This window comes from Plectropomus leopardus, chromosome 5 (genome assembly GCF_008729295.1).
Source record: "Plectropomus leopardus isolate mb chromosome 5, YSFRI_Pleo_2.0, whole genome shotgun sequence".
Taxonomy (NCBI): Eukaryota; Metazoa; Chordata; class Actinopteri; order Perciformes; family Serranidae; genus Plectropomus; species Plectropomus leopardus.
This window is the reverse complement of record NC_056467.1, coordinates 34170214-34182864: the sequence shown is the minus strand read 5'-3', so window position 1 is coordinate 34182864 and position 12651 is coordinate 34170214. Positions and strand designations below refer to the sequence as shown.

The 12651-nt window shown below is 41.0% G+C and overlaps 1 protein-coding gene across 1 annotated transcript in view; it reads right to left on the bottom strand.

The window, feature by feature from the left end:
* The window catches only part of tbx4 (T-box transcription factor 4), a 32880-nt gene extending 28855 nt beyond the window's left edge, over positions 1–4025 (bottom strand). Inside the window, exon 1 of the mRNA XM_042487209.1 lies at positions 3957–4025. Within this exon, the coding sequence (XP_042343143.1) occupies positions 3957–3966 (10 nt within the window). The 5' untranslated portion in view covers positions 3967–4025. The remainder of the gene's footprint in view (positions 1–3956) is intronic.
* Positions 4026–12651: the final 8626 nt, after the last annotated feature.

Genomic DNA, 12651 nt, shown 5'->3' with positions numbered 1-12651 from the left:
CCCTGAGGGGAAATTGCCTTTAGTTACAGATGCTCCCATTCAAAAGTCTTAAAAGAAGTAGGAAAGTGTAGAATATATCAATAAAATTTAAACATAATAGTAAATATATCTAAACACTAAAGTATAAATAAAAATGTACATTTTTGTTCTTGTTTCTACCATGTGTCCTCATAAAAAAAACAACAGATTACCAACATCTGAATAGAGAATATTATACATGGATGTAGTTATTGCACTGGATTATTGCACATCAAAGTAATGGTAGTAATAGCAATGGTATAAATACCATTTCCCACTACAAGTCATATATATTTTACTAAATAATCCTACATGAATTGCATTGATTAAAAGATGACCTGAAAAGTGTAAAACACTCCAAATAGAAAATGTAAAAATAATAATAACCAAATACAGCTGAGACCATTGAAGACAAGGTTTTGTAATAATGCTGTTTACAGTATGGTGTCTACATGTTATGCTGTCATTTCAATAGTAAGAGTCAGTGTGTACTGAATAAATTCCCACATATTTAGATATGAACAAAACTCAAAATCATTAATTGGATTTAAACTGTAATGAATCAATAATGATTTATAAGCTTTTGCAACATAAAATATGTGTAAATGTACAGCCATTTGTCCTCAAGAATAATTTTATGAATATTCCAGCATCAAGGTGGCTCAGTTTAGCTCACTGTGGACAGCCATAGCATCCCATCATGCAATGTAGCAAACTCCACACAGTTCAGCATTATTTTACTTATCTGATCCTCTAAGGAGGTCACCAAGTATACCAGTATCTAGAGAATCCCAGCAGCTACTCATGGACCAAGGTGAAGCAAAGCCCACACAGACTTCAGCTGCTCAGCACCATGACAGGAAGTCAACAAATCAAAGCTCAGGTATTTTACATTTGTGGAAAAAACTCACAGTTTCAGCATCAAATCACACTGACATATGTGATCATAACTGGAGTCAAAACACAGCAGAGAGCAATTTGGTGGAAGAAGATGTGAGGTTTGTGACATACTGTAACACACTGAAGGGCAGCTTTTAATCTTCTGAAGCACACAGGGCAGACTAAAAGTTTCTAGCTAGATGGATCAGAGATTTTAGCAGGAACAAAACCAGTGAAAAAATCTGGTGAAAGGAACTCCACGGAAGCACTGCATACCCACTGCAGCTTGTCTTTTACACTACTTCATAACTCCGCTACCTAACAAACCAGTTTTTTCTCCTTCAAAAACATTTACTTTGTCAAAATGTTCTTAAAGTTCAAAGCATTTCAGTACTCTGCATCAAATTATTTCACATCATATTCTGACTGTAACCATGTTTCAGCTCCTGTATTTCAAACTAACCCCAGCTTATCCACACTGTCCTATAACTAGTGTTCTCAATTATACTAACCGGGGCATTCGTAGAATTTGAGGACACTGGGGGTTTAGCCTGGATCTGTGTCGGGGGTCCAGAGGGGATTCTCTCCCAAGACTTTTTTATTTTTTGATGAACAAGCTCTATTTTAGGCTTTTTTGAGTGCCCTCTGGCATCTTATTTACTATTTGAAACCTTTTTCTAAAAAACTTTCTTGATGTTAAAAATATTAGTAGCTGTTAGTATTTAGTATCTCTAATAGAAACTGATATATTTTACAACTGCTAAAAAAAAATGTTTCAGTAGAATTGCAAAAATAATAAAAATCTAATTTTATTTTTTTTAAATTTGTTTTATATATATATATATATATATATATATATATATATATATATATATATATATATATATATATATATATATATATATATATATATATATACATATATATATAACAACAGGTATATACATTTATGGAAAGGAACGCAACAGGTTTCATATATGTATTTATGAAACCTGTTGGGTTCCTCTCCATTCCTCAGGGTTGCAAACAACACACACACACACACACACACACACACACACACACACACACACACACACACAGGGGATGTGGGCCTGTAAACACAGAGCTGCCGCTCTCTCAGCAATGAAAGTGTAGAGGCGGCGTCCAGTGTAAACTGATGGAGACGTCTGCGAAGGCTAATAAAGATAATAGCTGAGTGGGAGATGAGCAGAACCTTTGTACAGTGTGAAACTGGGCCTTTCACTGCTGTCTCACTGAGCAGCACCAGCCAGAACCCTGTCTGTGTTTCTGACACTCGATCTGAAAACTATTCAGGCCTCGTTCCTGCACGTAGCTGCTATGCCACTCTATAACCTGTCAACACTAAGGAAAGTAAATAAATGAAAACATAGGTTCTGCTTAGAAATGCTTTCTTGCTTTGAACACATCGTGTATTTAAAAGAGCCTGTTTTCCCTTGTGTTAACTGTAAGAATTTTTCACTGAATCTGTGAAACATTGCCGTGCAGATGAAATAGTGCGTGTGCAGCAGTGACGAACAGTGTTAGTGATTTTCCTCTGCAGATCCAGAATGTCTGGGAAAAAAATCTAGATGGTAAATTTGAGTATTCCTACACTGAGAAAAGGTTCAGAAAAGCAAAGTTATCCCTGGTGCACATTCAGTTGCACATGTAAGCTCCACTGTTTTTTTACACGCTTTTGGTGAAGTCACTTGGTCTGGCCACCACCAGGACATCACATTCTCCACTGGCCATATCACATCCTCTCAAGGGTCTGCAGACAGAAAGCAGACCTTTAAAATATTAATTTAATTAATTTAAAAAGCAAATAATAATAATAATAATAATAGCCTAATAATAATAATAATAAAACGCTGAAAAACAAATATATGAGTTAAGTGTGCTGTATTAGGTAAGAGATGTGTTAACTGACACAGCTAGCCCAATAAATTTCTATTTCTCCTGCCGCCATTTTGTCAGCAGCTCTGATGCATGCAGGCCTGAGCATCAACTGGAAATGCTTTCATACTACAAGTAAAAGATGACCAATAAGAAAAGCACGCACAACAAAACAACAAACAAACACAATTAAAACAAAAACAACAACCACAAAAACACTCCAACATATTTACACCAATTCACTGAAAACCTGCTGCAGCCGACAGAAAAACAAATTACTTTAGAAAAGTCGGCATAGACTCAAGCCCAAATTTGACATTAAATCTAACAACACTGCAAACTTTCCCAAACATGAAACACCAGGTCACTTTCACACAAACTCCCACAGTGACCTGAGCCAGTCAGCGTGGCTCTCCCGCCGTACAAATAATTCATGTCAATGTCTTGTCCAGGGCTATTTTAGGATAATTACGGAATGAACATCAAAACCTTTCACCACCACTTTCCATATTTGAAAAATAATTTCAAATTAAAACACGAATTAAAAATCAAAACCTAAATTCACGCCATTATTTACTTATATTAAAATTGCCTATTGCCAATATTTAAGCAGTAGGCTACATTTAAAAACTTGTAACAATTTGTGTATGAATAATAATAACAATAGTAGTAGTAGTAGTAGTAGTAGTAGTAATAGTTAAAATGACATTTATACAAATAGTTACTCCAAAATAGTATTAAGTGTGCCTCGACTTAATATGTAAATAACACCAATATTTTTTACTTTGATTATGATGTTATTACATTACAAGAACTATAAAATAGATGATAAAAGCAATGTACAGAAAAATGAATAACAATAAAGCCTCAAGTGTTGTCGTAATTTGCTGGACCACTTGAGCCTGTTTCACACTCCCGCTCTCTCCGTCCATTTAACTGTCAGATTGAAATCTTCCGCATCAGATAGCGGTGCGGTTCGTGCCGCAGCTGTTTTTCCTCCCAGAGGACACTCTGTATTTTAAAGTCCACTTGTCCTCTGACACCGTGTCTTTAATAGCCGTCTGGAACAGACAGCGCTGTTTACAAGCAAGCAGATAATAAGCAGATAATGAATTTACAGAGCAGCTTATCAAGAGCGCAGACGCGCGTCTCTACGGTACCTCTGATCATCTGCTTAAATCCATCCTGCGCAGCGCGGCTCTGTCCTCAGCCTGTTAGCAGCGGGCGACTGCCTTCCCACAACGGCTGCACGTGCTTTTAAAACGCCTGCTGTCAAGCGTGGATGCGGCGGCGGCGGCGACGGCAGCGGCGGTCCGTTGGGAAGTGTCAGTGCGTCGGTCGGTTCGGCTTAGTGCCTCGGTCGGTTGCCTTAGTGCCTTCTCTTCTCCTGCACCGAGCTGCGTTCTGCGCCTGTGCAGCGCGCTCTGCGAGCTCTGAGAGGGACTCGGCGTGGTGTGTTCTTGGAAACACACACCCACACACACACACACACACACACACACACACACACACACACACACACACACACACACACACACACACACAAAAACTCTCTCTCCCTGTAAATCGCACACACACACACACACACACACACACACACACACACACACACACACACACACCATCATCTACATTCACCATCTGTCTCGTGCCAATACGCACTTTTGCAATAAGCTACTTATTGTATCATTTCCCGTGTGATCTTGCCTGCGAGACCAAGATTATGGTAAATGTTTGTAGCTGCATGGACCGAACATTATTAACCTGCTATGAGGTGAACTGTCTCACGTCATCAGCTTATTTTAGGTTAGCAGGGTGGACTACACTGTAAGAAGCCTTCATTCACTTGAACTGACTCTGACACGCTGCTCACTGCGTAAAAGTGGCACAGCCAAGGCCACAATGCGCACAGCCATCTCACGCAACCATCACAGCGGAATAAACACACAGAGGCCCGCTAAAGTGAAAAGATAACAGGCTTCAGCTGCCCTCAGGATGCCCCTCAGTGATAATCCACCTCAAGATGTTTTTCACAAGAATAATTTAGCCAAAAACATTCTGTTACCCACCAAACCAGACATTACTTCTGATCAGCATTGCATAGATTCATTTACAAACCACAGCAGTTAATATAACGACACATTCCCCATCTGTCATCTGCCTATAGCAACATTATTCCCTCAACATATATCCACTCTGAAATCATCTCTGTCAATTTACAATATCAGTTGCTTTATCTCTACTTAAACAATGACGTCAGTCCACTTCACTGAAAAGTCATGTAATGCTGTCGGCCCGCTGCAGCCTCCAAAGTAACACATTAAGTCCGTTTTTTTATACTGCTTCAGAATTCTACAGTCAGAAAATGGGCCCGTTTGTTACAATAAAGACAAAATAAAGTTTTATTGTAATATTTTTCAATTAAAGTCCCCTGAAACCTGTGTTTCTTTGGCGTTATTAATGTGTACTATATGTTACTCACATGTCACTGATCAAGGAGTTTCCCGAACCAGCACTATACGAGGTCGGATTATTTATTACAATTCAACTTTTTTTTATTTTGAGCCCTGTGAGGCCGATTGTGATGGCAGTAAAGGCTCATTTGGATCACTTCATGCGTTAAAATCATCCCTCGGTGAACTGTCAAGCCTCATAACGGCTTCAATGTAAAATTGATCGGAAATATTAGAAAAAAAAAAATACTCAGTCCAGTGTGTGTGTGTGTGTGTGTGTGTGTGTGTGTGTGTGTGTGTGTGTGTGTGTGTGTTGCTGGCTGATTCGCAGGCCGCGCCGTATTTGCAGGTGAAATATGCGCCCGTGGTTTTGCAGTAAATGAAGCATAAGTCTATAAATCAGGTACTAGTGTGACTTCTATATCTGTTGGTGACATGGCACCGTTTGTCATTGGGCTGTGTGTGTGTGTGTTTTCAGCTCTGCTGCTGACAGACACCCAGCGACTCTCTCCAACTGCTGAAAAGTGGAGATGGAGCTGCTGCTTTATTCTCCAACCTCAAACTATTAACCACACACACACACACACACACACACACACACACGCGCGCGCGCTCTCACCCTGCCTTACATACACTCTAAACAACACATCACTGCTTAATTTGTTCCTTTCTATAGTCTATAAATCATTTCATTCATTTTTATTCTATTATGTTCCTGTTTTGTCACGCTTCAGTTTGCGCGTTGATTGAACTCTTGGCTGTAAAATAACGGCTGCGGTGTGATGAGGTGAGTTCTGTCCACAGCAGAGAAAGAAAGATTTGGCTGCGTTTATCTCAGTAAACGGCCTAATTATTATCCCCGCCAGTTACACAATCGGCCAAATGAGCGCAACTCCAGTAGGGAAAATTGTTAATCATATAGCTAAGCTCTAATAATATCGCGAGATAAAAGCAAAACTGAGCTGTCTAATATATTTTTAAAAGTAAATTTCCATGCATGTTACACATGTGCGCTCCGTGGTCACGAGGCCAGAGCCCGAGGAATCACTGTAGGTGAATTAGGTAGCAAACTTGCAGAAATGTGACCATGTCCACTGATGTCACCATTTATGAGTCAGAAAAAGATATTTCATGCAAATACAAAATTTAGATATTTTAATTTTTGACAGACTTTCTTTCAGCAGAAATGCATTATACTTTATGGATTTTTAAAAATAAGTTATGATCACAAATTTTTAAAAAAAGCCTTCTGCGGAGAAAATACGTTTTGGGTGAGTGTGAGTGATCTGCGCCCATGCTTACCTCCTGCTCTGCTCTCTGACCTCTGTGTTCCTTCTGTCCTCTCCTCTGGGGGGCCGTCAGTCCTCACTGTGCCGGACTCATGCAGCACCTCTGCAAGGATCTGTTTCAATCAAAAAGTTAGATTTTTTTTAGAGCAGCAGAACTGAGCTGAGGTTCTGGAGGGGAATTGAACCTCGGCACACTCCCACCGTCACGTGGTCAGAGCAGGAGGAGGTTGCAGCTGCAGTCAGTCTGTCACCAGGGAAATATGACTTCTAATCTGGTGACCACTGGAAGGGAGGGAAACATCAGTATACGAGGGACTTAACCTGTCTCTCAGAATTCTTATGAAATAACTTACCAAATAACAAATAACACATTCATATACCCATTCATCTATGGTTCCTAATGTGCACACCAGATTACAGACAACACGGTTTCATGCACTTCAACCACAGTTAGGGTGAGCTCTGTAGGTGTATCCTCCACACTGGACTCCTCACTGCTATACATTGTTAATCAGATATCATATAGCTTACTTTATGTGTCTGTGTATGGTTGTAAACTGAAATGTCTGCTTGTTTCATATTGCTATACATTATTAAAACAATGCCGTTTCTTCATGTTAAACTGCACTTTTTTCATAATAATATTTTATTTATACCAAAAAAGTGCAATTTGTCTCTGTCCAGTGCAAAACACCACCAAATTAGGTAAATTTGATTATTTAGATACAATGGCCCTACTTTCTTTATGGATCAAGAAAATCCACTGTTATACCTATTTACTACTGAAGCTAAATAAAAAAAAATGAAAGATTTTTTTTTTCAAAAATGCATTGTGTCACATAATGATGTTTGTGTGATACACAGAGATTCACAGGATAACAATGCAATGCAAGAATATCAGTAATTTCATTTCCAGGCAACAGGGTTTGAGAAAAACACATTTAATTTCAATTTTATATTGTTATATGTTATTATGTGTAATCATTTGTAAAATCAGGTATTTTTTAAAGTATTAAATCAAAGCGTAAAATGTCAAACAGTTAATGTGAAAATGTCTGACCCAATTCTCAGGATAAACAGCCCAGAAAAACTATGCTTTTGCAAATGCACAATTTCATAGACATTTACAAGTGCAAGATCTATTGAATAGATTTATTTTGATCTCTCAGTGTTGTAGTGCCGTTATTATATCACCAACAGTTGAAAACGAGGTCATTTCTCTGCTTTAGGCCATTGGGATCTGACTCTTTTCTAAATGAGTATCTGCAGTTTGCATTGCTGATAACAAGTCTCCCACATATCTGAATGAATGCTTCAGACATTCATACCTACTGGTTTCATTTTTCGTTTTGTTAGAAATGTTGGTTATTGAATATTCTTTCCATCTTCAGCTCCTTGTTTTATCAGTGCTTTTGGCTGCATGTCTCAGACACTCAGAAATTGCCAAGCTGAAAAAGTGTTTCATCCTGTAAGAGCAGTGGGTAAATTGCTTTGATTTCACTCGTTTGAAGCAAAGCTGCTGTTGGCATTGTGGTTGAAGGAGTAGGGGGTGTCAGATTTACAGTGGTGGGAGTCTGGCCTTTTCTCTCCCTGGCAAAACATTTTCTTATGTAATTGGCAGGAGGTGGAGTCTAGCTAATGCCGCCACCACGCAGTCTGTTCTAGGCCTCCTGTTTTCTTCAACAGCCAAAATGGCGGAGGCTGGGGCTCCTTTCTTATTAGCTGGATACAGTGTCAGCCCCCTCCCACTTCCTCATTCTCCATGCTGCTTCATTTCTAATCACGGATTGGCCATTTTCACTCCTCACCAATGTTGAGCCTTAAAAGGCCTTAGTGCGTCACAGGCAAGGTGGAGATTTTTGTCTCGGCTTCCCTCTCAGGGCCTCCAGTGTAATATTATTCACGGCTGATCTCCAATACAGAGCACAAGAACACTTTTGTACATAGAAGAATCAGAATCAGATCACCTTTATTGGCCAGTGTGAACACATACAATTTGACTTGGTTTGTTTTCTTTTTCTTCTTCTCGACAAAGCTGGACAAATAAAGGCTATAATGTACACAAGTATGTGAAAAAAGTCTATGTAGAAATATTTTGTGAATATAAATAAAAACCAACAATGACCACCAATAAAACACAAGTGTTATGAGAGTTGTGAACTATAAAACTGGTACAAAGAAATAACCACTGAGCTATTGGAATGGGGTTGCTATGACATTACTGTGATGGTTTGACTTAAAGTTATAGGGGTGCCAGTCAGGTCAGGGCCTGATATTTTTCTTGTCAAACCCTACAAAGAGTACATGTATCAGAATACACCTCATAAAATCACACGAACCCTTTTAAGCATTGCAATGTGACTAAAATACCCTGGATGATTTCCACCCTTTTAAATAAATCACAAAACCACATATATTCAAAGCACAGTGATGAGTTATTCTATAAAAGCAAATGTGTGTGTGAGTGAAAAAGTTCTAGCAAGAAGCACAGTCCTTAAGTAAAATCTACAATAACTCTGTTCCAGAATTTCCCTGTGCCAACAGGAATTCAAGCACAGACAATTATTTGCCGGCTCCCAGCTCAGTGAAGTTCAGAAGAAATCTTCTCTCCAGACAATACAATTTTCAAGAGCCAAAATAGTGTACTCCACTGACGTGCTCATTGATCTTCAGGTCAAGTCAAATGTATTTTATTTATAAAGCCGAGCAGATGAAACATCAAGGGGCCCTCTGAAAGGCCTAGCCAGATTTCAGTTCTGTACGAGTGACACTAGTGGTCTCATGGACAACTGAGTTGAGAGCAAAAAAACTCTAGTAGCAACTGCAACAATTCATGCTGTAGATACTCAGGTATCTTGGTAGGGGGTTTTGTAAGGGGTTAACACTGTTCTATAGATCTAATCCTCCAAGATGGTAAACTTGGTGCTGTCATTCAAACATGTTATCATCCCAAGTTGTCAAATGTTGCTGCTTTGCAGTGGAGTTCCACGTAAACATATTATGTTTTAGGTATCCTTTTGTTTCTGCTCTTTACATTCCAGGATGCTGATACCATGATGTCAAAAAATGCACATGGTGGGATTGCACAGCAAGTGGTTATGTTTAGATAACACAAGTACATGGCAACCAATGCCAGAATGTCAACCAAGGCACATGCTGGCATGGATGATTATGACTGAGCAACAAGGGCAAAGATGGTTAGGATTAGGGGAGAGAGGTACATGGTAAAGTGTAGAAAAAATATCACATTCAGATGGTAAATTGAGCACCAGACTTCAGCATGAAAGCGTGGGGTTTGTTGGACCCACACCATCCACCCATCCACACAATGTTCTGTTCTTTGGTGCGAAAGGTGCTTTTTGGTGTTGAGGTTGTACACTCAAAGCACTGTCAAAGCGGTGGTATTGGACATGCTCGGAATGAGAACAGGCTGGTAATTCACTGTAACCTCTCTGTGCTCTACAGCTTTTGGATCTCTGAAGCCTCCCGTTGGGCCTTACATGTAATCTCATCAGATATGAATAGCTTCCTGATAGGCTCTCCCTGGACAAGCACCATGGTGGCACATATAGGAGTTAGAATCTTCCTGTGTTCGACAGTGAAAGTAAACTGCAGCTGAAGAGACCTCGAGGTGAGGCACATGCTTGGCTCCTGAGTTTTGAAGACCCACATCAGAGAGGAATGATCTGTCACCCATGTGAAGGAACTAGTTTGCATCTCATTCTCGCAAGTGCCAAGACCATCGCCAAGCATTTTTTTATGTTGTGGCTCAGCTTTGTTTAATCTCCTGCTTGGATAAGCTTGAACTTTCTCTGTTCCGAGCCCAGTCTGTTGTACCAACACTGCCCCTGGTGTGGTGTTCAGGGGTCAGGGGTCCACCTAAACTTGACTCCCTTCCTTTTGAGGGCACTGAGGAGTTTAACTAGCTGGGAAAAGTTAGGTACAAAAATTAAACAAAAATCTCTGGGGGGTCCTTAGGTTGACTGACCATGGAACTGCACGGTTGCACTGCACTACACTGCATGGTTTTGGTTTTCTCAGGGTCCACCTCAACTCAAACTGCTGAAACCAGGAATTTGAGGGAGAAAAAAAATTGTGAAATAAACACCTCCAGCAAGAAGCAGAGTCCTTGTATAAAATCCAAAATAACTAAATTTCAGGATTTCCCCCACTCATGGGAATTCATTTACAGCCTGTTCAAATGACAGCTCTTGTCAGTGGGTGGAGCCTGATGAATGGACACCCTGTCGCGACATAACATTGACCTAGTCACACTGATTCTGACCGGCTAAAAGTTAGTCGCCATAGCTTGCCTACTTCTTCATGATCTCGGCCACTGCAGTGGAGAAGTAAGGGGCACCAGCCACCCCAAGTATTAGCAACCAAACTTGTGGGAGCTTTGGCCTAACCTTGCAGGGGTCGAAAGACAAGCAATAGACACCCTACACACCACATTTCTTGGGTCATCAAGGAACATGGAAACATGTTTGTGTATCATGAAAAGAGCAGAGTCAAGTGCAACACACTGACCTAAGGGTAGCTGTGCCTCAGGAGGTAGAGCGGGTAGGTTGGTGGTTTGATTCCTTCCTTTTCTTGGGCAAGATACCGATACAAGATACTTACAGCCCCAAATTGGTTTAAGATGGTGGTTTGGATGTGTATGAATGTTAAAGGCATAGAACAGCTTTCTTGGCCATGGTGCATGTGCAAATGTGTCCACCCCCATGAGGGTATTGTCTTGTGGTGTCAGGGAGAACCATATTGGGCAGTGGTTGTGATGCTGGCTGGTGAACAGATCCACTTTCGCTTTCCAAATCTGAGTTCAGCTCTAGCTCAACACCTTGGGATGAAGCCTCCACATGTCCAGATGGGGGCTGCCCCAAGACATGAGGTTTGCACCCTTGTTTTCCATCTCAGAGCGTGAAGAGCCTTGAGAGACAACAGGTGCTCTGATGCCCACAACCAAAGGCTCTCTTCCATCCTCAACAGGGCGGTTGGCTGAAGTCCACCCTGCCTGTTGATGTTGGCCCCCGTGGCGCGGTTGTTGAGCTTAGCCAACAGGTGATTTTCCTGTTTAAGGGGCCTGAAGTGATAGGGGACTGAAAAAACTGCCTGTAGCTCCAGGAGATTGATGTGTGAGACCTCTGTCAGAGGCCACACACCACCTACTAGTCTCCCCAGGCAGGTCCTTCCCTACCCTGTCAGGTGAATGCCATGATGTAGGAGATCACTTGTTCCTGCAGTATTCTCAGCAACAGGTATCATGGGGACCTACAGGATCAGGTTGTCCAATAATTAGAGGGGAACAGAAACCAAGCATTGCTCGTGCTTCTTGGCATCCAAGCAAAGGCTGGAAAACAGCCTCTGCAGGTGCTGCATGTGTAGTAGCCCCAACAGTACCACAGTTTAGACTGCTGCCATAAACCCAAACACTTACATGGCAGTTAGCGCCATCACCATTGCAGCTGCAGTTTGCAACTGCTTGCCACAGAGCCCACAGGTTGTGTGCGATGAGCACAGCTCCGACATTCTCCACCTGCTGTGCGGTTGGGGGGCTGCTCTTCTTCCGGCTGATTGTGACCCCCAACTTGGTTAGGTATAAGATCAACTGGGCTGTATAGAACATAGCCACTTGTATTTGGCCATGATGATGAGGTCATCGATTAACTGGAGGTGCAAGGTGCCAGGGAGTAGCTGAACAGCAGTTTGGAATACTTGTATGCTATCCCCTGGAAGGCGAAACACAAAATGTTCATATAAGTCACCTCAGCATGAAAATATGTATTCTTTAAGTCAATGGTAGTGAACCAATGGCCCAGCTGGACAGTTGCAAATATACAAATAAAGTTCACACACTAGATAATGCTCCCATGAACATTTATTACCTCTACACGTATGACGTTTTGGGCCCGCGCCCTTTTTCAGACTTGTCTGAAGAAGAGCATGCATCTATTTTTGTTCTGTTCAGCATCTAGTCTTTACTGCTTTTGGATGTGCGCACTGCTATAACTTTTTTCCTGTTGGACAGTTCCAATGCTTGATGGTTGGCATATGAACATCTTTCAAGCAATGCGTCGGTTTAGGCCGTGGAGATCCAACATGGGTCTGAACTG